Source organism: Schistocerca cancellata, chromosome 8 (assembly GCF_023864275.1).
Source record: "Schistocerca cancellata isolate TAMUIC-IGC-003103 chromosome 8, iqSchCanc2.1, whole genome shotgun sequence".
Lineage (NCBI taxonomy): Eukaryota > Metazoa > Arthropoda > Insecta > Orthoptera > Acrididae > Schistocerca > Schistocerca cancellata.
Window position 1 is genome coordinate 194,510,143 of NC_064633.1, and position 22,970 is coordinate 194,533,112.

The 22,970-nt window shown below is 42.1% G+C and overlaps 1 protein-coding gene across 3 annotated transcripts in view; it reads left to right on the plus strand.

Annotated features, from left to right (window-relative positions):
* The window catches only part of LOC126094631 (glycine receptor subunit alpha-3), a 611,226-nt gene that overhangs the window by 394,924 nt on the left and 193,332 nt on the right, over positions 1-22,970 (plus strand). For all 3 annotated transcript variants that reach the window (XM_049909117.1, XM_049909118.1, XM_049909115.1), the window contains exon 5: positions 22,308-22,462. In XM_049909117.1, coding sequence (XP_049765074.1) covers positions 22,308-22,462 — 155 coding nt within the window. The remainder of the gene's footprint in view (positions 1-22,307; positions 22,463-22,970) is intronic.

Genomic DNA, 22,970 nt, shown 5'->3' on the forward strand with positions numbered 1-22,970 from the left:
AAGTGTTGCCAGTGGAGGATTTTGTGCACGAACTGACTACTCGATTATGCCCCATAAATTTTGGATGGGATTCATGTTGGGTGATCTGGATGGCCAAAATTGTCCAGAATCTTCTCCAAACCAATCGCAAACAATTGTGGCCAGTTGACATGGCGCATTGTCATCCACAAAAATTGTATAGTTGTTTGGGAACATGAAGTCCATGAATGGCTGAAAATGGTTTCTAAATAGCTGAATATAACAATCTACAGCCAATGATCGGTTCACATGGACCAGGGGACATAGTTCATTCCACGTAAACAAAGCCCACACCATTTGGAGCTACCACCAACTTGCACAGTGTTCTGTTCACCTCTTGAATCAATGCTTCGTGGGATCTGCGCCACACTAGAACCCTACCACCAGCTCTTATCAACGGAAATCGATAATCAAGTGAGCAGAACACAACCGGCATGGTGATCAGCCCAGGACACGCGCCGCAGGCAATGTCGTACTGTTAGCAAAGACACTCGCTGCCATAGCCCATCAACGTCAAATTTCGCCGCACTGTTCTAACGTATACGCTCGTCGTACATCCCACACGAATTCTGAGGTTATTTCAAGCAGTGTTGTTTGTCTGTTAGCACTGACAACTCTACGCAAACGCCGCTGCTCTCCGTCGTTAAGTGAAAGCCGTCGGCAACTTCATTGTCCGTGGTGAGTGGTAATGTCTGAACTTCGGTATTCTCGCCACACTCTTGACACTGTGGATCTCAGAATATTAAATTCCCTAACAATTTCCGAACTGAAGCATCCCATGTGTATAGGTTAGGGTTTCCGTATCTAGCTGGGACCTCGTTGGGACACTGTGATATGGGGGTGTAGAAATCAATTAAAAATATATATTTAATATAAATACTTTTTATTTAGAACAGAATTACATGGAACTTGCGGCAGAAGTAGTTGGTGCACCACATTCTTCAGAAGATTTCACCTTTTTCAGCAAGTCTTTTTTTCCCTTTTACGTATTAATAAAACTCCATGCAAGCCAGCTTGTAGTTAAACTGGCGTTAATTCCAAACTTCCTGGCAGCAGTTGATTTCCTTCATCGGTCCACTGGGCCGACATCAGCGAAAATACTCTTTCCACAGTACCATTGTGTGCAGGAATAGAAAAGAAATACTCGCATTATTTTAATAGTTGGCATTTACGTTAAGGATTTTCGGTTTTCTTAAGAAAGTAAGTTCGTAACAGTATTTTGCAGAATCGAGACAAAATTCGGTTTTTTTGGGATGTCGGGACAAGAAGGTCTATAATGGTGAGGTCTCGATATTTCGGGACGGATGGCTACCCTAGTCTACCTGCAATTACGATTCGACGTTAGAAGTCTGTTATTTCCGGTCGTGTGGCCATAATAACGTCGGAAACTTTTCGCGTGGATCACCTGAGTACAAATGGCAGCTCCCCCAATGCACTGTCCTTTTATACCTTGTGTACACGATACTAGTTCCATTTGTACATGCGCATGTAACTATCCCCTGACTTTTGTAGCCTCAGTGTATGAATTGTGTTATTGCACTCTTTTCATATAAATAAACGTATTTTGATTTTCTCAGATCATTGACGTATTCAAAACGTATTTTGATTTTCTCAGATGATTGACGTATTCAGATTAAATGAACGTAACGGATAACTGTTTTTAAACTGTTCGGGCTGTTTCATAATTAAATGTTAAAAATTATTCTGAGGTTTGCTATATGGGTGATGTCCAAAGCCGCTGATAAATTAAAAAAATAATTATTTCACTGATACAGTTCTGTATGATAAGTAGGAGATTGGTTTTTCGGGAACGTGTAAAATGGATAGCATTGATTCTGCGTAAGTTGTAGACAGTTAAAAGATGCCGTTATTGCTTCTGTTGAAATCGCCGTGGTACTCTTTGGGGATACATACTGATGTCTGTCATAACACAGTATCGAAACATTTTTTCTAACTCCTCTGCGTTTTTTTAGAAAAATTTTTGCGCGAGATCCATAGCTGATAATGTTGCAGCAATGGCCCTTCCACAGCTGCAGTTGTAGTTCTTTATTTTTCAATCACAAGTGCCAAGGCCAGACCCTCACTATCAAGTGCTCATTCTCGTTGAAACCGGACTGAAATTATCATGTTATCTGAGTCTTATATTCGTCGTAGAATGAGCTCTTGATAAACAGGCTTTGCCCTTGAAACGTATGTGACTCGTGGAAATAAACTACACCTGTAGAATAATTTCCTGAGTTCTAAATATCCCAGAAAGAAAATATGCCAAAATTAATCATGAACTTTGGAAAAGAGTAATGTTACTGCGCACGTCAATAATGATCGCGCAAGTAAGGAGAACAGATCTCATGTCAGTTTTTTCTCACGCGTTTACCTGTTTGCAATAACAAGTTTGCTGCGTCGGGCCAGTGCATGGAATCGGGCTGTCTCCCTGGGCTGTCTGGCTGGCGGCGTGCCCAGTACATCCGTTGGTCGTGAAAACTGCCAGCTCGCCAGACAGGTCTAGGATTGAGGATGTAGGGTTACTGGTTAATGGTCCATTAGCTTTCTACAGCCGTCAGCAGCAATGACATGTGGAGTCGTATTGCACCAGCCTGCCAGGCGGTAGCTCGGGGACACATCCACCCTTGCTTTGATTCGGTGCCACGGTGTATAAGAACTACTGTAGCAGTTTACCCATTTCATAAACTGTAGAGGTGCATCTTATTATGATTTTGGGTTTGTGCAATGTGATGGAAGATTGAGTGCTGAGCGTTTCCGCAGTTTCTTCTTCACTCCTTTACAATTAGTGTCAGATGTACTGATATCATCGCAAAATTACCCACGCCTCCTTACAGATACTTTGTCTCTAATTTTTTTGGAACAATAATGCAAAACTATCTATATTTAAGTATGGTTATTAACTGAATTAAGAAAATTATATTCAACTAGCGACGCACCCAGCTTCGCACTGGGGTGAAACTTATATAGGGATTTCTCGTGATACGCCCTTGGTTCGCTGCCACGCTACTTGGAGCGCTGCTAGTTGATCTGTCCATCATTTCGGTTTCTTATTGGCTGATTTTTAGTCTTCCATGTTTGTTTTCGTTTCATAGTTATTAGAAGTTGGTTTCATTACAGTATGCTTCTGATTACGTCTTCTCGTGTGTACTGCGCTCTTTGAATTGCATTGTAAATATGTTATTCGTATTATGGTTGCGTTGTTCTCGCATCCATAATATTGGGTGGCGTAAATGATTCCAAATTTGTTTTTGTTTCATATAAAAGATTTTGCGGACTTATGTGTAACTGTTATTGCTTACGAATCTGCGTGCGAACTCCTCGATTTAAATTCATTGTAAGTATATGTTATTTTTGTTCTCATTCGTTTTCCATACTTTCTCACATTTAATGGCGAACTCGATGTTAGCATCTTTTGACAGTATTCAAATGGTTCTAATGGCTCTGAGCACGATGGGACTTTACATCTGAGGTCATCAGTCCCCTAGAACTTAGAACTACTTAAACCTAACTAATCTAAGGACATCACACACATCCATGCCCAAGGCAGGATTCGAACCTGCGACCTGCGACCTGAAGCGCCTTGAACCGCTCGCCACTGCGGCCGGCAACAGTATTGGTATTCAGCTTTATTATATCTTGCCACGGAATGAGTATGTAATTCTGGTTTGAATGGTGTTGTCTCTTGCCACTGAGTACCATGCATTTCGAAATATCTTGCTAAGAATGGATGTAGATTTATGTAGGTAGGCCGTATGCCGCGTAGTCTTGGTGACTAGAGCATTCTTCCCTGTAAATGCTAAAAATGCGACAGTAGTTAGTGGTTACGGAAAAGTTTCCACACGTTTTTAACACGTACCACAAGCAGTATATTTTAGTAGAAGTCGATGCAAATTTCGGTGGCCTCCATCAAATGCGAGAGTACGAAAAACGGATAGTAACAAAAATAAGGTAGAATACGAGCAGTATGTATTTAAATGGAGCAGTTCACACACAGATTCGCAAGCAGTAACAAACAGACGTGAGTCCACTGAATAACTTGAGGTGAAACCAGTTTCTACTTCATATGAATGAAAAACGAATACGGAACTATTTATTACAGCCAATATTACGGATGAGTGCAAAAATTAAGGAGAATACGAGTAACATATTTACGTTACAATTCAAAGAGTGCAGTACGCACAAGACGGTCGTAATCAGGAACATAATTTCTACTTGGTAACAGTCACACGGTCTAAATTGCAATATTGGGTTTTACAAATACGTACACTTGACCACCAGACCCACCTATAAAGTATAAATGAAAAATATTATCATCTAACGTTAGTATTTCGAAAAGCAATAATACGGATTTCCGCGCCATATCTCTCGTATTCAAAGTTTACTGCCACGCCAACTGGATCACTGCTGTCGTCCTCTGTTACCAAGTCGTAACAATTGCCTTGTACGGTGTTCTGTGGCAATAAGCATCCACGTTCGGAGAACTTATTTATAATATGTAGCAATATACACAAACCTTCTTCATGAATCGTCCTATTAGTGAAAACCGCATCAAAGGCCCTACATTAGTTCCTGAGGTTCTCCTTCACATATGGACAGAAAAATATGGCTGCTTATTTTAATGAACACCATGTATTGATATTAAATACGGAAAAATTCCCTAATGCTCTGCAAAGCAAAATAGGGAAGTGTTACCCATTTAATATTGTTGTCACGTTCTGCCTATCGCCGATGGAAAAGTTAATTATTGTTAAAATTGTATACAGCAATGACCACACATTTTATTAATTCCCTGAAACAAATTCAGAGGTGTACTGGAAAATTGCAATACCTTCAAGGGATAGACCCCTGATTGGAAATCTTGCAGGAATGCACTTCACACTGATATCTGCAGATAATCATACAAACGCTTGAACTACTGTATTTACGTGGCTGTGCTATAGCATTTTCTAAACATCCAGTCCACGGGTAGGAAATAGTGCTAACACAAGCGGGATTAATTTGGGTTAGTTCTTAATAGACGTAGGTTAAATTCCAAGACAGTAATATAAATACAGTAAGTAAAACAATATAATGCCAGTTATTTTTTAGCGATACGAATGGAACTACAATTACTAGTACGGGTTCTGAAAACACAAAAGTTACCTCGATAGGAATAAGCTTTGCGATACTGATGGATAGCACATTGTTCCACCGATCCCTTCAGTTGGAATTCGGTAAGGAAAGACGAACATTCTATCTCATGAACGTTATGGTTCGGAATGGGAATGCGTACTACGAACGATGTTTCCGATAGCCAATGGAAGATCTCTCGCAGCACAAGGACAGATTGTAAAAAAGGCGTTATAGAGGGTGCCACATTTCACTAGACTGCGTTTTATTTTCGCACCAATGGGTGGCAGCTGTTTGCCTACAGATTTGCTGTCTATTTCAGCTGGCAATCAAACGAATGTGGTACGATTCTTAAAATTTTGTGAACTGTCCGACATATTCCATGTATGCAGTTTTTCATGTGTTCTCGTGTCTGGGTGAACCGTGCATTTGGTAAGTGATAGCTAGAAGAATGGAGAGCTGCATCAAACCAGTCTCAGGACTGAAGACCACAACAACAACAGCTAGAAGCCTCGTGATGCTGTCAATCTCAGTTTTCCTCTAATCTTCGTATTTTAAACGACAGTTTTCACACATCTCCATATTTGCTGCGTTGTTTTCCATGATGTGAGCTAGTGTGACTGAGCGGGTTAGCATAGGTGAGATTCGGGGAAAGTGGGTGCGATATTATCTTCGTTTGCCTTTTAGTTCTTTTCTCGTATTTTCTACATTTTAACCACATTCATTACAATTGATCTTCGTAAGGGCGCTGATAACCTCGATGTTGACCCCCAACGAACCCACACACACACACACACACACACACACACACACAGTACCTCTGAGGAGTCGATAGATAGGAGGAAGCGCAATGTGTCTGTGTGCAGCTGCTTGCCGTTTAGTAATCATGCAGCAGTCGGTCGGCTCACGTGCATTAGTCGTGAAGGCATGTTACAAGTACGGTGAAAATTAACTGCTGCTCGAAGGGAACAATGGCATCATTATAATTTAGGAGATAGTGGTTACGTTCCATAGCGCTGCGCCCTCACGACATAGGTTGAGGAATTTCGAGGAGACGGATTCACCTCTAAAAAAGAATCCTCCAGGAGTTCGAGGCACTCAGTGACTCCAGAAAACACTGAAATAATTCTCGCGATAGGTAGTGAGATACGCCGCAGCGTTAAAGCTAAGCTGAACAACTGTCCGTCTAGTGATCCATATTGATTTGAAGTTTCATACTTCAAAACTCAAGTTTTAAAGGAAATGAGACCATCATAATACACGATGCGACAACAGTTCTCTAAAAACGCTATGGATAAGCTTAATAATGACCTCAATTTTGTTGACAGGCTTTTCATGTCGGATACGGTTCATTGCCATATCACCTGGTGTATAAATAAGCAGAATTTGAGATACTGGGAACCTGAGAACCTTCTTGAATTGCAGGAATGACCATGACACAGCGTAGAGGTTACAGTTTGGTGGGCTGTGTTAATGTGACGTCTGACGGGCCCTTACTTCTTTGAAGATAAGAAATGTAGCTACAGTGACGTCTGAACGATATTTCCATATGCTCGAGACTTTTGTAAAAGAACAACTACAGAACTTTCCCGCCTTTAATAATCCTTGGTTTCAGTAAGATGGAGCCCTGGTCCATACTGTCGGAGTGTCAATGACAGCCGTTAGACAACTCTTTGATAAGCACGCAGTTTCACAGTTTGTCGACATGTAGTTTTGTCGAAGGGTGATTTATTTCTCGTGGGGTCGCCTTAAAAACAATGTAGACATCACTCACTCACTGACAATCGCTGAGTTGAAAGCAAAGATTAGATGAATCACTACAGTACCCAGTATTTCAAAGTGCCTTCCAAAATCTCATCGTTCTCTTCTAGGAATACATACGTTTCAGTGGTCATCATGTTATGGATCTAATTTTTAGAATAATTTTCTTTTTTAGCCGCGATACATAATGGCGTGTAATTTTCTGTTTAATGTCTTCATTTGTGTGGCGATAGTGTCCGTAGTTGCTTTATAATTTAATTCATTAAGGTACTTTTGATTCGTCGTTGCAACTACAAAATTGCGTGAATTTTTCACCAGACGCGTTTCGCTTCATTGAGGTAAAGCATCATCAGTGGTCTGTAATTAAGTTTATTTACATTTTGATTTGCTTTTTAGATCGAAAAGGGCAACGGCCTTGTCGCAATGGATATACCGGTTCCCGTCAGATCACCGAAGTTAAGCGCTGTCGGGAGTGGTCGGCACTTGGATGGGTGACCATCCAGGCCGCCATGCGCTGTTGCCATTTTTCGGGGTTCACTCAGCCTCGTGATGCCACTTGAGGAGCTACTCGATCGAATAGTAGCGGCTTCGGTCAAGCATACCATCTTACGACCGGGAGAGCGGTGTGCTGACCCCTCGCTCCTCCTATCCGCATCCTCCATGAGGATGACACGGCGGTCGGATGGTCCTGGTAGGCCACTCGTGGCCTGACGACGGAGTGCTTTTTTTTATTTTTAGATCGAAAAACAGTTCATTGAGAATATGTTGGCTTTTACTTACGGCGATTTTTCGGCTGCTTTCTCGCTTACATTCCATTACGCAGTTCCTTCTCTAAATCCTCGCACAAACGAAAAAATGGCTGACATCGAAATAAGTGTCCAAGGAATAGAAAAGCAACTGGAATCACTCAACAGAGGAAAGTCCACTGGACCTGACGGGATACCAGTTCGATTCTACACAGAGTACGCGGAAGAACTTGCCCCCTTTCTAACAGCCGTGTACCGCAAGTCTCTAGAGGAACGGAAGGTTCCAAATGATTGGAAAAGAGCACAGGTAGTCCCAGTCTTCAAGAAGGGTCGTCGAGCAGATGCGCAAAAGTATAGACCTATATCTCTGACATCGATCTGTTGTAGAATTTTAGAACATGGTTTTTTCTCGAGTATCATGTCGTTTTTGGAAACCCAGAATCTACTATGTAGGAATCAACATGGATTCCGGAAACAGCGATCGTGTGAGACCCAACTCGCTTTATTTGTTCATGAGACCCAGAAAATATTAGATACAGGCTCCCAGGTAGATGCTATTTTTCTTGACTTCCGGATGGCGTTCGATACAGTTCCGCACTGTCGCCTGATAAACAAAGTAAGAGCCTACGGAATATCAGGCCAGCTGTGTGACTGGATTGAAGAGTTTTTAGCAAACAGAACACAGCATGTTGTTCTCAATGGAGAGACGTCTACAGACGTTAAGGTAACCTCTGGCGTGCCACAGGGGAGAGTTATGGGACCATTGTTTTTCACAATATATATAAATGACCTAGTAGATAGTGTCGGAAGTTCCATGCGGCTTTTCGCGGATGATGCTGTAGTATACAGAGAAGTTGCAGCATTAGAAAATTGTAGCGAAATGCAGGAAGATCTGCAGCAGATAGGCACTTGGTGCAGGGAGTGGCAACTGACCCTTAACATAGATAAATGTAATGTATTGCGAATACATAGAGAGAAGGATCCTTTATTGTATGATTATATGATAGCGGAAAAAACACTGGTAGCAGTTACTTCTGTAAAAGATCTGGGAGTATGCGTGCGGAACGATTTGAAGTGGAATGATCACATACAATTAATTGTTGGTAAGGCGGGTACCAGGTTGAGATTCATTGGGAGAGTCCTTAGAAAATGTAGTCCATCAACAAAGGAGGTGGCTTACAAAACACTGGTTCCACCTATACTTGAGTATTGCTCATCGGTGTGGGATCCGTACCAGGTAGGGTTGACAGAGGAGATAGAGAAGATCCAAAGAAGAGCGGCGCATTTCGTCACAGGGTTATTTGGTAACCGTGATAGCGTTACGGAGATGTTTAACAAACTCAAGTGGCAGACTCTGCAAGAGAGGCGCTCTGCATCGCGGTGTAGCTTGCTCGTCAGTTTTCGAGAGGGTGCGTTTCTGGATGAGGTATCGAATATATTGCTTCCCCCTACTTATACCTCCCGAGGAGATCACGAATGTAAAATTAAGAGAGATTAGAGCGCGCACGGAGGCTTTCAGACAGTCGTTCTTCCCGCGAACCATACGCGACTGGAACAGGAAAGGGAGGTAATGACAGTGACACGTAAAGTGCCCTCCGCCACACACCGTTGGGTGGCTTGCGGAGTATAAATGTAGATGTAGATGTAGAAATGCCGTCCGCTAGCACATCGTTGTTTTTCTGTGTAAGACACTGATACTTTTTGTATGCTTTTTAGATATTCTGCAGCACTATGCATTGTTCACAACACACTTTTATGCACACCACTGTATTCTGTTTGTTTTCGCACTTCAGGTATGTGTTGATGTTTGTGTTTTGTAGTGTTGCCAACATAACCTTCCCACTACTGTGTCTCTGATTTACAATTCTTTTTTAAATTAGATTATCGTATGTGTGTAATTATATTTAAGTATGTTTCTGTGTAATTATATACTGTGTAAGAGTGGAGAAGGAATAGCAATGGAGATTTTTTTTTGGGGGGGGGGAGGAGGAGAAACCATGATGAATGGCCAGAAGTGTATATAGCAGTGTGATGGAGTGTGGTTTAGAGGAGCAGGTGAGGAGCGAGAGACGAAATGAAACTATAAGTGGGGGTGGGGGGGTGAGGGTTGTTGGAGGGGGTGAAAGATGGAAAAGGGTCTTTCCTTCTTCTTGTGATTTCATTAATTATTGTATATGGAGTCTGGTTTCCAATATTTATCTGGTCATTGTGCAACTGTTTGTCTTGTGTTAATGTTTTTTGTGTGGAAATTTTCTTGGAAAGGAAGGAGGTGTCTGCCTTTATTGATTTTTACGATATTCATATCGTTTTCAATATTGCTTGGTCTATGGTGTTCTTCTTTTAGATGATCCGCAAATGTTGAATGACTTGTACCGTATTTGAATGCTCTGATGTGTTCCTTATATCTTGTGTCAAATGTCCTGCCAGTCATTCCAGTGTATATCTTCGCACAATCTCTGCAACTGAGCTGATAGATACAACATTGTTAGTATCTGTCTAGTTTTGATTTTAGTTTTGGGATGTGCTTTTGTAAGGAATTGTTTGTTTCATGAGCAATGCCCCGTTTTTTGAATATGTTTCCTATTTTATGACTGAATTTGTTGTGGTAGGTCATTGCATGCCATTTTTTTCCAAACAATAATCTAATTTAAAAAAGAATATTTGTAGGTCAAAGACAAAGTAATGGAAAGGTTATGTTGACAACACTACAAAACACAAACATCGATACATACTTGAAGTACGAAAACAAACAGAATACGGTGGTGTGCATAAAAGTGTGTTGTGAGAAATGCTGCAGAACATCTAAAAAGTAGACAAAAATTTTCAATGTCTTACACATAAAAAGAACGATGTGCTAGCAGACGGCATTTCCCAATGCAAGCGAGAAAGCAGCCGAAAAATCACCGTAAATAAAAGCCAACCTATTCTTAACGATCTGTTTTTCGATCTAAAAAGCAAATCAGAATGTAAATAAACTTAATTACAGACCACTGATGATGCTTTACCCCACTAAAGCGAAACGCGTCTGGTGAAAAAATCACGCATTTTTGTAGTTTCAACGACAGATCAAAAGCACCCTCATGAATTTGCTGTTTGCTTTCAACAGTAAGGAAATGGTGTGGCAGGCAGGAGCTATGTTGTGGAGTGGTGAGGGGTTGGATTAGCTAATAAATGCATAATACCTTAAAACACACTTATTACAGATAAAAATTCCCAGAAGATAAACCATCTTAATTATACCTTCAATTGATCAAGCGCTACAGAAGAAAACTGTCGCAACTTCTCATTTAACCTTGAAAAGCTCAATTAACTTTAAACTCCACAAAATTACTGCGGCTACAAGATAAAGAGTTCTTACAGTGACAAAATTCAGTAGTGACCAAAGCAAAATTGCAAGACACTAACAAAGTAAAAGCCAGTTAAAAGCTTACACAGCATTCCATTAAATGACTTACCTTGTGAGCCACTTAAGGAATTGAATTTAGTACACAAGTAAAGCTACACGTTGTCTCAAGAATTACAGTAATAACAGACGCAGGCATCACGCCCAGAACCAGTGGGCGTAGCTACTGGCAACAGCCGACGGAATAATAACACGCAGCAGTAACAAGAGACCACCGAGCAATGACATACATAACGCTCGACAGGCCTCGGAACTAGCTTCAGGATTTACAAGCATAATTATTAAATTGGAACATATGAAACAAACACAATCACAGGCTCAGAACAAATAATTACACAGTTTAAAAGGAACCTGTCCAAATTTGCAAAAATAAATTTATCAACGGCTTCGACCAGTATTTTACACAAGTAGGTAATATCTTAACTACTATGACAATCTCAGTCACGAAACCTATATGCGCTCAGCACACTTTAAATACTTGAAAAATATCAAGTCAAATTTTATTACCGCCCGGGTAACCACACTCAACCTGCCCGGTTAGCCGTGCGGTAAAGCGCTCTGCTTTCCGGTCGGGATGGCCTGCCGGTCCACGGCACGAATCCCCCCGGCGGATTAGTGTCGAGGTCCGGTATGCCGGCCAGTCTGTTGATGGTTTTTAAGGCGGTTTTCCATCTGCCTCGCCGAAGGCGAGCTGGTTCCCCTTATTCCGCCTCAGTTACACTATGTCGGCGATTGCTGCGCAATCACTGTCATTACTTTACAACGCAAACATTGGGGTTACACTCGTCTGCCGGCCGGAGTGGCCGTGCGGTTCTAGGCGCTACAGTCTGAAACCGAGCGACCGCTACGGTCGCAGGTTCGAATTCTGCCTCGGGCATGGATGTGTGTGATGTCCTTAGGTTAGTTAGGTTTAATTAGTTCTAAGTTCTAGGCGACTGATGACCTCAGAAGTTAAGTCGCATAGTGCTCAGAGCCGTTTCACACTCGTCTGGTGTGAGACGTTCCCGGGGGTCCACTGGGGGCTGAACCGCACGATAACCTTGACGAGGGGACCTTCTGGGACGAGCATCGAGTTATGAGCTCCCACTTCTCCTGCTTACAGTGTGGGTAGGTGCCTATCACATTCTAAAATTGTAGGTGCCAATGCGACCTCGTTTTTGAAATATTGCCTGTTAAAGTTTGGGCAGCTCTTTATATACATAAAGTTTCACTATTATGGCAAGTGAGCGAGTAGGCGCATGCAGTGGCGTTTCCTGCGGACTTGAGAAAATACAGATGCGATTGCGACGAAAATAAATGTGCATTCGTAGAATGTTCGTGGTGTCGAAAGTACAAATGTTTTGATTATTTTTATAAAAGGGATCTTCCGTAGGAATGTATTCGTCAAAATATAGGAAATATCGATTCACTTTCCATTAAATGAAACATATTTTTAATCCCTCATTCGTTGTTTTTTTTAAATATTCCCTACCTCAACGGAACAAAATTAAAAATACAACGAAAACAAATTGAACAATAATAAAATATATCAATAAATTACATTACCATTAGTTTCCTGTTAAAATTTTAAAAAAACGCAAAAGATTGAAACAAAATGTGACATTCAATTTGTAATTTTGATTTATAGAGGCTTGTAATTCTTTTTAATCAATGTTCATGATTAATTATAAATGAAAATAAGTAGAGTCTAGTTCGCGTGTCGCTTTTTTTTTAATATCATTTTGTTCGCTTTTGTTCGTTGCATCTGCTCGGGGCGGACGTCGTAAGACATCTGTTTAAGTTCTTTGATGATCGATTAACTCAGTTTTTTTATTACAGAGGGCACGTAACCCTCTGACCGAACACGCTTTTTTTTTTTTTTTTTTTTTTTTTTTTTTTTTTTTTTTTTTTTTTTTTTGTCAATCTCATTTTGTTCGCTTTTGTTCGTTATATCTGCTCGGGACGGACGTCGTAAGACATCCGTTTAAGTTCGTTGTTGATCGATTAACTCAGTTTTTTTGTTACAGAGGGCAGCTAACCCTCTGACCGAACACGTTGAACTACCGTGCCGGCTATCACTCGGCTGCGTACGTGCCACAATAGTGAAACTTTTCTGTAAATAAAGAGCTGCCGAAGCTTTAAGAGGCAATATTTCAAAAACGTGGCCGCATTGGCACCTACAAATTTAGGGTGTGATAGGTACCTACCCACTTTATAAGCAGGCGAAGTGAGAGCTCATAACTCGATGCACCTCCCAGAAGGTTCCCTCGTGACTTCGGTGTGGGACGCGGTGGGGTGAATGGACTGCTGTAGCCTGTTGTGGGGTTGCGTATCACTGAGGCTAGGGCGGCGACGAAGCCTCTCCGTCGTTTCTAGGCCCCCATTTCAATACAATACAATACACTCACACTCAACTCTTTCGCGGAGTCTCTCCTTTGTCCTCACTGTGGCAGCCAAAGAGAGTGCGTAAAGCTGGTAGGTTTCTCCATAAGAATAACAATTTTGCAAGAAAATTTATCAGAGCTCACCATCAAACGAAGGAAGTCGCCGCAACAAGCCGACAAGTCAAGCCGGATCTACAGGATGCTCAAGATCCAGGTGAGAAGTCACCAACGCGTTCCCGCATCACCATAACGATGGCTCCTCCCAAGGCATGCAGCAGAACTTCCCGTCCGCTACGCCCCAGACCAGTGCACCCTCTCGCCGCGACGCGTTTCAGAACACATTACAGGCGTGCTCCATCCGTTCGCCACTCAAGTCCGTAGTCCCATAGTGCTCAGAGCCATTTGAACCATTTTTTAGAATAGGAAATGAGAGGCTTAAAGTAGTAAATGAGTTTTGCTATTTGGGGAGCAAAATAACTGATGATGGTCGAAGTAGAGAGGATATAAAATGTAGACTGTCAATGGCAAGGAAAGCGTTGCTGAAGAAGAGAAATTTGTTAACATCGAGTATAGATTTGAGTGTCAGGAAGTCTCTTCTGAAAGTATTTGTATGGAAGTGAAATATGAACGATAAATATTTTGGACAGGAAGAGAATAGAAGCTTTCGAAATGTGGTGCTACAGAAGAATGCTGGAGATTAGATGGGTAAATCACATAACTAATGAGGAGGTGTTGAACAGAATTGGGGAGAAGAGAAATCTGTGGCACAATTTGACTAGAAGAAGAGATCGGTTGGTATGACATGTTCTGAGGCATCAAGGGATCACCAGTTTAGTATTGGAGGGCAGCGTGGAGGGTAAATGTCGTAGAGGGACACCAAGAGATGAATACACTAAGCAGATTCAGGATGTAGGTTGCAGTGCTGGGAGATGAAGAAGCTTGCACAGCGTAGAGTAGCACGGAGAGCTGCATCAAACCAGTCTCTGGACTGAAGACCACAACAACAACAAGAAGTGAGATGAGCTGCCTGTCACTGGTCAGCAGGTAAGACATTCTCACTTGATAATCTTCTGGAGACATCAGAGATTTCATCACCTATTGTAGGGAATTCTGTTGCCTAGACAATGGCTTAGACACTGAAGGGAACAAGGGAAAACTGAAGACTAGTAACAGGCAGTAAATTGAAATTGAAGCAAATGTATTCTTGATAAAAATACATAAACAAGAGACAGTTTAGTCCCAAAGATTGGGATTCACCCAACCCACAATTCTGGGCTGTACGGCGAGCCGCCGTCTTGCTGTGCAGCGAGCTAACTGTACGTGAAAGGTGTAAGGAATCACTCAAGAAATAAGGATTACTCGTCCAGTCTGTAGGGGGAGTGATAATGGGAGAAACGAGAGTCAATCCTAGAAATTGATAATCACGAACGGAAAGTAGTTAGTCGTGAGAGTCAAGTAACACGAGCGCACAGACGGTGAAACCGTATTGCCGGATGCAGGCGGTGCAAATCGCGATTTGCTTCTTAATCATGTACAAAGATACCACGTGTATTCTACCGAGAAAATTCTGAGTACATTGACTCAATTTACACATGGTTGCTGCAAGATCGTGGAAGCCAACACATAAGTATCGTGACAGACGGCAAGTACTGCACCAGTGCTAATTACGGCTTCTTTAGCCAACTAAGAACTGCAATAAAATGAGGCTGTGGGAGCCTCTCAGTAATTTTTTTAACCTCGGACGGAACACAACAGTGTGCCTGCTATGACACAAAAAGGTCCCTGTAGCCAACTTGGCTGGAGGTGGCAGGTCCTACTGCCTTCGCCCGAGAGGACATGTCGGCCTCCAGGCGCTCAGGTTCGCAACCCTGTACTGGCGCCAGTTCTCTGAATGCGGATAGGGCTAGTATCCACAAGTGCTAGCGTTGCTCTGACATTAAAAGTAATGTCTTCGGAACTTCCACCGATTTTCGCCATTTTGAGTATATTGCGAATTAAATGACTGGTGATTGTGTAAATTTTACAGCCTTCACCATTTGATAGTCCTCTACTTACGGCAGCTGTCGGAGGTTTCATTTGGCCAGGAAAAAATTATTTTAATTTATTTTACTGCAAAAATAATCAGATTATTACATCGAATTTTTAATTAATTGATTTACAGGCACATTCCTACTAGCACTGAACTTGTGATTTTTTAAGCAGTATGAACCTGTAATTGTACCGGATGGCTGGTGAGACTTCTCTATGTGCTCTACACTTCTCAGAAAAGTCTCTGGGTTTGACTTTTCAGAAAAAATTCTCTCAGAGTGAAGAGTACAGAGAATTCCCATCTAAACGTCGCTGAAAGAAGGACACGCAAGCAACGTAAGTACGGGGCACATTGTAACGCAAAAACTTCTTCATAGTGACGTGTGTTTCTTCAAGTGAATACTTACCACTAGCTGTTACAACGTGTTAGTCATACACATATAGAGGGTCGGTGCGACTTGATACACATTGCAGGACTACACGGCTTCAGAATATCTAAATTCTGGTGATGGTTATCCGGTTTTTCCCGAGTCATCAGCCACTTAACTGGTGTGATGCTGTCCCCCACAAACTCCCTTCCTGTCCAAACCTCTTCATCTCAGAGTAACACTGGCAACCAACGTCTTCAATTGTTTGTTGGATGTGTTTCAATCTCTGTCATCCCCTATAACTTTCACCCTCTACAGCTGCTTCTAGTGCAATGAAAGTTGCTCTCTGATGTCTCAACACATGTCCTATTATCCGGTCCCATCATCTCGTCAGTGTTTCCCAGAAATTCGTTTCCTCGCCGATTCTAATAAAAGCCATCTCATTCCAAATCCTATCTGTCCACCTAATTTTCAACATTCTTCTGTAGCACCACATCTCAAATGTATCGATCCTCTTCTGTTCGCGTTTTACCACAGTCCATTGTTCACTATCATACAATGCTTTGCTCCAAACGTTCGCTGAAGAGCCAAAGAAACTGATACTCCTGTCTAACATCGTGTAGGGCCTCAGCGAGCACGCAGAAGTGCCGCAACACGACATGGCGTGGACTCGACTAATGGTTGAAGTACAGCTGGAGGGAATTAACAAAATGAATCATTCAGGGCTGCCCATTAATCCTAAGAGTACGAGGGGGTGGAGATCTCTTTTGAACAGCACGTTGCAAGGCATCCCAGATATGCTAAATAATGTTCATGTCTGGGGAGTTTGGTGGCCAGCCATTCCTGGAGCCACTATGTAGAAATTCTGGACGTGTGGGGTGTCGCATCGTCCTGCTGGTATTGCCCAAGTCCGTCGGAATGTGCAATGGACATGAATGAACGCAGGTGATCAGACAGGATGCTTACGTATGTGTCACCTGTCAGAGTCGTATCTAGATGTATCGGTGGTCCCATATCACTCCAACTGCACACGCCCCATGCCATTACAGAGCCTCCACTAGCTTGAACAGTTCCCTGCGGACATCCAGGGTCCAAGGATTCATGAAGTTGTCTCCATACCCGTACACGTCCATCCCATTGATACAATTTGAAACGAGAATCGTCCGGTCAGGCGACATGTTTCCAGTCATCAACAGTCCAATGTCAGTGTTGATGGGCCAAGGCAAGGCGTGAAGTTTTGTGTCGTGCAGTCATCAAGGGAACACCGAGTGGGCCTTCGACTCCGAAAGTCCATACCGATGATGTTTCGTGAATGGTTCGCACACTGACACTTGTTGATGGCCCTGCATTGAAATCTGTAGCAATTTCCAGAAGAGTCGCACTTCTGTCACATTGAACGGTTCTCTTCAGTCATCGTTGGTCCCGTTGTTGCAGGATTTTTTTCTGGCCGTAGCGATGTCGGAGATTTGTTGTTTTACCGGATTCCTGATACTCACGGATCACTCGTGACATGGTTGTACGGGAAAATCCCCACTTCATCGCTATCTCGGAGATGCTGTGTCCTAGCGCTCGAACGCTGACAATAGCACAACGTTCAAACTCACTTAAATATTTATAACCTACCATTGTAGCAGCAGTAACCAATGCAACAACTGCACAAGACACTTGTTGCCTTATGTAGGCGTTGCCGACCGCAGCGCCGTATTCTGCCTGTTTGCACATCTCTGTATTTGAATACGGATGCCTATACCAGTTTCTTTGGCGCTTCATAGTAATTCGTTTTGTACTTAAAATTATGAGTGCACAATTGCTTCTTAGTTCGTGTAATAAGCAAAGCCGACAACTAAATTAGTCAACCCGAGAAGACATTACACGATACCGTGTGGTAGTGCCTCTAGCGTTGTTAATGGTCCCAGTTCTGCGAGGAGGAGTGTCCAAAAGTTTCTTCAAGCGTGTCGTATAGAGACGTGAAAACCCGACCAGTTAATACCGATATCGGAGCTTTAATTCTGAATAACCGTTATTTTTTGGTATTTGTTTGGTCTCGGTTCTAACAGGCTTTTTTTCATGTTTTAGTAATAACTGGGGCAGAAACAGACATATCAACTTGCCATAGGACTTGTACTAATTTTTTTAATTTTTAAATAAATTTTTTTATTCGTAAAATTTCCATTGCTTTTAGATATTGGTTTATTACAGAAACTGGGAAAAGCGATGAGCAGTATTTTAATAACAACGTACTCTTAGATATTATCAACAAACACGTGATATAAGAATCGGTACATTATTGCAGAGACAATGATGCAACTGTTGCCGTGTGACATGGGGTGGCATGGCTTGTTAGATGGTGCGCGTGTACGTGCAGCGTGCAAGGCTTGCCCCTACCTGGGCTATAGCGTAGTTTCTCACTATCATGGCTCGATTCAAATGGTTGAAATGGCTCTAAGCACTATGGGACTTAACATCTGAGGTCATCAGTCCCCTAGAACTTAGAACTACTTAAATCTAACTAACCTAAGGACATCACACACATCCATGGCCGAGGCAGGATTCGAACCAGCGACCGAGGCAGCAGCGCGGTTCCGGACTGAAGCGCCTAGAACCGTTCGGCCACAGCGGTCGGCTATCATTACTGGAATTTGCTCGTATTACGGAATGGTATTGTCCCTAGTTTGGAAGTATTTTACGAACTGCGAGGGCAATAAAGTACAACACTGCAGTTGCTTTAAAAGCTTAAAAATGGGACGAGGCACAACAAATTTGCCACGTCATATAAGTAGAAAACATCGACAATGTTCCTTGGAAGAGAATGTACATTTGATTGCTGTACCTATCATTTTATTGACGTGCTGTAAACGTGGAATAATAAAAAATGACTCTGAGCACTATGGGACTTAACATCTGTGGTCATCAGCCCCTAGAACTTAGAACTACTTAAACCTAACTAACCTAAGGACATCACACACATCCATGCCCGAGGCAGGATTCGAACCTGCGACCGTAGCGGTCACGCGGTTCCAGACTGAAGCGCCTAAACCGCACGGCCACACCGGCCGGCGTGGAATAATAACTGAAACGATAATTTTGTGGTTGCTTCAGGGTGAAAAATCGATTCCATTCAAAAGTAACGATGCAGGGAAGTCAGCAACATGTGATCTTTGGCTCTCTCTGTCGCCAATGACAATGAGACCAATTTCTGTAACAGCCTCAAATACACATGATCGAGATCTCCTGCTCCTTCACCTTCATTGTTGTTGTTGTTGTGGTCTTCAGTCCAGAGACTGGTTTGATGCAGCTCTCCATGCTACTCTATCCTGTGCAAGCTTCTTCATCTCCCAGTACCTACTGCAACCTACATCCTTTTGAATCTGCTTAGTGTATTCATCTCTTGGTCTCCCTCCACGATTTTTACCCTCCACGCTGCCCTCCAATACTAAATTGGTCATCCCTTGATGCCTCAGAACATGTCCTGCTAACCGATCCCTTCTTCTAGTCAAGTTGTGCCACAAATTTCTCTTCTCTCCAATTCTATTCAATACCTCCTCATTAGTTATGTGATCTACTCATCTAATCTTCAGCATTCTTCTGTAGCACCACATTTCGAAAGCTTCTATTCTCTTCATGTCTAAACTTTTTATTGTCCATGTTTCACTTCCATACAAAGCTTTACTCCATACAAATACTTTCAGAAACGACTTCCTGACACTTAAATCTATACTCGACGTTAACAAATTTCTCTTCTTCAGAAACGCTTTCCTTGCCATTGCCAGTCTACATTTTATGTCCTCTCCACTTCGACCATCATTAGTTATTTTGCTCCCCAAATACCAAAACACATTTACTACATTAAGCGTCTCATTTCCTAATCTAATACCCTCAGCATCATCCGATTTAATTCGATTACGTTCCATTATCCTCGTTTTACTTTTCTTGATGTTCATCTTATATACTCCTTTCAAGACGCTGTCCATTCGGTTCGGCTGCTCTTCCAAGTCCTTTGCTGTCTCTGACAGAATTACAATGTCATCGTCGAACCTCGAAGTTTTTATTTCTTCTCCATGGATTTTAATTCCTACTCCGGATTTTTCTTTTATTTCCCTTACAGAGACTGAATAACATCGAGGATAGGCTACAACCCTGTCTCACTCCCTTACCAACCACTGCTTCCCTTTCATACACCTCGACTCCTATAACTGCCATCTGGTTTCCGTACAAATTGTAAATAGCCTTTCGTCCCTGTATTTGACCCCTGCCACCTTCACAATTTGAAAGAGAGTATTCCAGTCAACATTGTCAAAAGCTTCTTCTAAGTCTACAAATGCTAGTGGCTTTGCCTTTCCTTAAACTATCTTCTAAGTCGTAGGTCCAGTATCGCTTCACGTTTTCCAACATTTCTACGAAATCCTAACAGATCTTTCCAGTTTTTTCATTCCTCTGTAAAGAATCTTTCGCACGCATTGGTATTGACGATAATCTCTGAATAATAAATTTTGACTAGGAGCGACGGGCATACCTACGGTATTTTAACGTTACAAGTATATTTTAGACATTCCTTTATTAATTTTAATATCCACAAAATGTGGTGACACTACTTTGCTTTTTACCGTGTATGTTGCACCTGATGATGCTGCTTTAAACCGAGAAATCAGTTGTGTTTCAATAAACAACAATTTTACGTGTTCTTCCTAACATCAATACTGAACCTGTAAGGGTGGCTTTCGGCTTTGATTCATGGAAACGATGGCACATCAATGTAGTCACGAGTTTTAGAGTTTTATAGCTGCAGAGGTGTGCCATGCTCTTAAGGTAGTGTAACTTCCCCCTCACTTATCGACCTTAATGACAGTGAAAAATTAAACCCCGTGTACCTAATGGAAATTTGGGAAAAGCAATCGTCACCGAAGTTAATTTGTCGGTAAAGAGGGAGGAAAGAGTTACATCTAAATGAAAGGAAAAATGCTAATGAAACTGGTGGAAATTAATTTTGAAAAGGGGTAAAGTTAATAAAGAAATTAAATGTGCCACCGTTACGTTAACAATCAACTAGCGGTAATTAGATATTTGAGATTTGGGGAAAATGACGGTCGCCAGTCCTAAGGACAATTACTATAGTAACTGAAAAAGTAAGATTATTACACATATAATTAGCACTAGAAGCGTGGCAACTGAAGGTTGACAAGTGTAGTGTGAAAACTGAAAGTTTGTCAGAAGTAATAAATTTCGCTGCACTCTGACTTAATTTAGCAAAAGAATTAATAAAACCGGAAAATCGAAGTTAATTTAGTGACTGAAGTTAATAGTGAGCTTTCTTTCTGAAGCACATCGAAATTTAACTTTGAACTTGAATTAAATGATTCTGAACAATTAACAATAGTAAAATTTAGTACATACCAAGCTGAGCTGCAGTCACAGGTAAGCTAAAATACGGTAACAAAACTCGCACTCTTAATTTGTGCTTGTGTAACCTAAATATTGTAGCCAGCTATGACTACCTTAACCGAAATTTTGAAATTAAAGCAGTGAAATCTAATTTGAATTTCAACGACACTCGGGTTCATTCCGGAAAAGGAAGGGACCCTGCTTGGTAATGCAATTGGGACAATGAGCAACAAACGTTCATGCTAAGTAGGTGTAATTTTGTGATGCAACAATTTTAAAAGTTTGAAAAGCTGAGGTCTGCCATACAGTTCTAAAACTTTACGTGCTTCCACTCTTCCTTGTTGGTTGATTGAAGGTTTGAAGCCGTCGATCGAGGAGGTGGCGACAGTCACTCATTGTCGGCCGTCGCTGTTGCAGAAGCTGGATGTTGGCGCGCCTTCTTCTCGACACGGTCACCAGACGAAACGGGCTCTTGATGTGCGCCAGCTAATGCTTCCCGTCCGCGACACCATGTCAGAAACTATCATCGCAAGTCGAGCGCAATTACATGCTGCCAAACCCCGAAAGCGCGGCAACTCGCGGGAGCTTCACACAACACACCTGCTCCACTCGCTACTCCAGCCAGACTCTCTCTGCCCGCGCTCCACGCGGCCGAGTTAACACTACCAAAGATCCTACACACTTTGATTCTTCACACGACCTATCGATGTAATCGTTCGATAGCAGCTTTCCCTAGGCAAGACCCAGCGTAAAAATACAAATAATATTTACGAAACAAACCAATTATACATCGACATAAATGCATAAATGTATATATACAAATAGTAAAACAATTACAATATGTAAGGACACAGAAATGTCATATATTCAGGTAACAAAAATAAGGAAAACGAATTTATAGTACAATAGATGGAAATAGGAGGATATGCATTTCCGGCGTTACAGTAGTCTTAATACCTTGATGGTACTTTATTATCGAGAATGTCTTTCTCTTATTTAAGCCACGAGTAAGTCCTTGGACGCTGTGCCCTTCAGTGGACAGCATTTTCGAAGTTGGCATAGAAATCAGGTCAAAAGCTGATATGTAATGAGGCGTTGAGCCAGCTACAGGCACGGTGTTTTTCTGCAGAGTGGACATGTTCGTCCGCCAGAAGTGGACGGAGTCGAGGCTGGACATGCCGAACGCGCTGTTCGAGGAGGGTGACGACTACGTGACGCTGCCGCCCGAGTTCGTGGACAACCTGTGGCAGCCCGACCCCTACATCCTCAACGCCAAGGTGTCTGGTGAGTGCAGCCACCCTCAACTCATACCTTATTCAGAGTTTCGCGATCAGTTCCAGTAGAGTAGTTGCTTGAAATTTCCTGGAAGATCATAACTGTGTGGCGGACCGAGATTCGAACTCGGGACCTTTGCATTTCGCGGGCAAGTGCTCTCTGAGACTCGAACTCAGGACCTTTGCCTATCGCGGACAAGTGCTCTTGTAGAGCACTTCCCAGCGAAGTTAGCTTACCTGCACTTCCTATTTATTTCATTCCTCAGCAATTTGTATTTCCCTATTCCTGAGTTTCCCAGAACACTTTTGTACTTTCTCCTTTCATCGATCAATTGAAGTATTTCTTCTGTTACCCATGGTTTCTTCGCAGTTTCCTTCATTGTACCTGTGTTTTCCTTCCCAACTTCTATAATGGCCCTTTTTAGAGACATCCATTCCTCTTCAGCTGTACTGCCTACTGAGCTATTCCTTATTGCTGTATCTATAGCATTAGAGAACTTCAACCGTATCTCGTCATT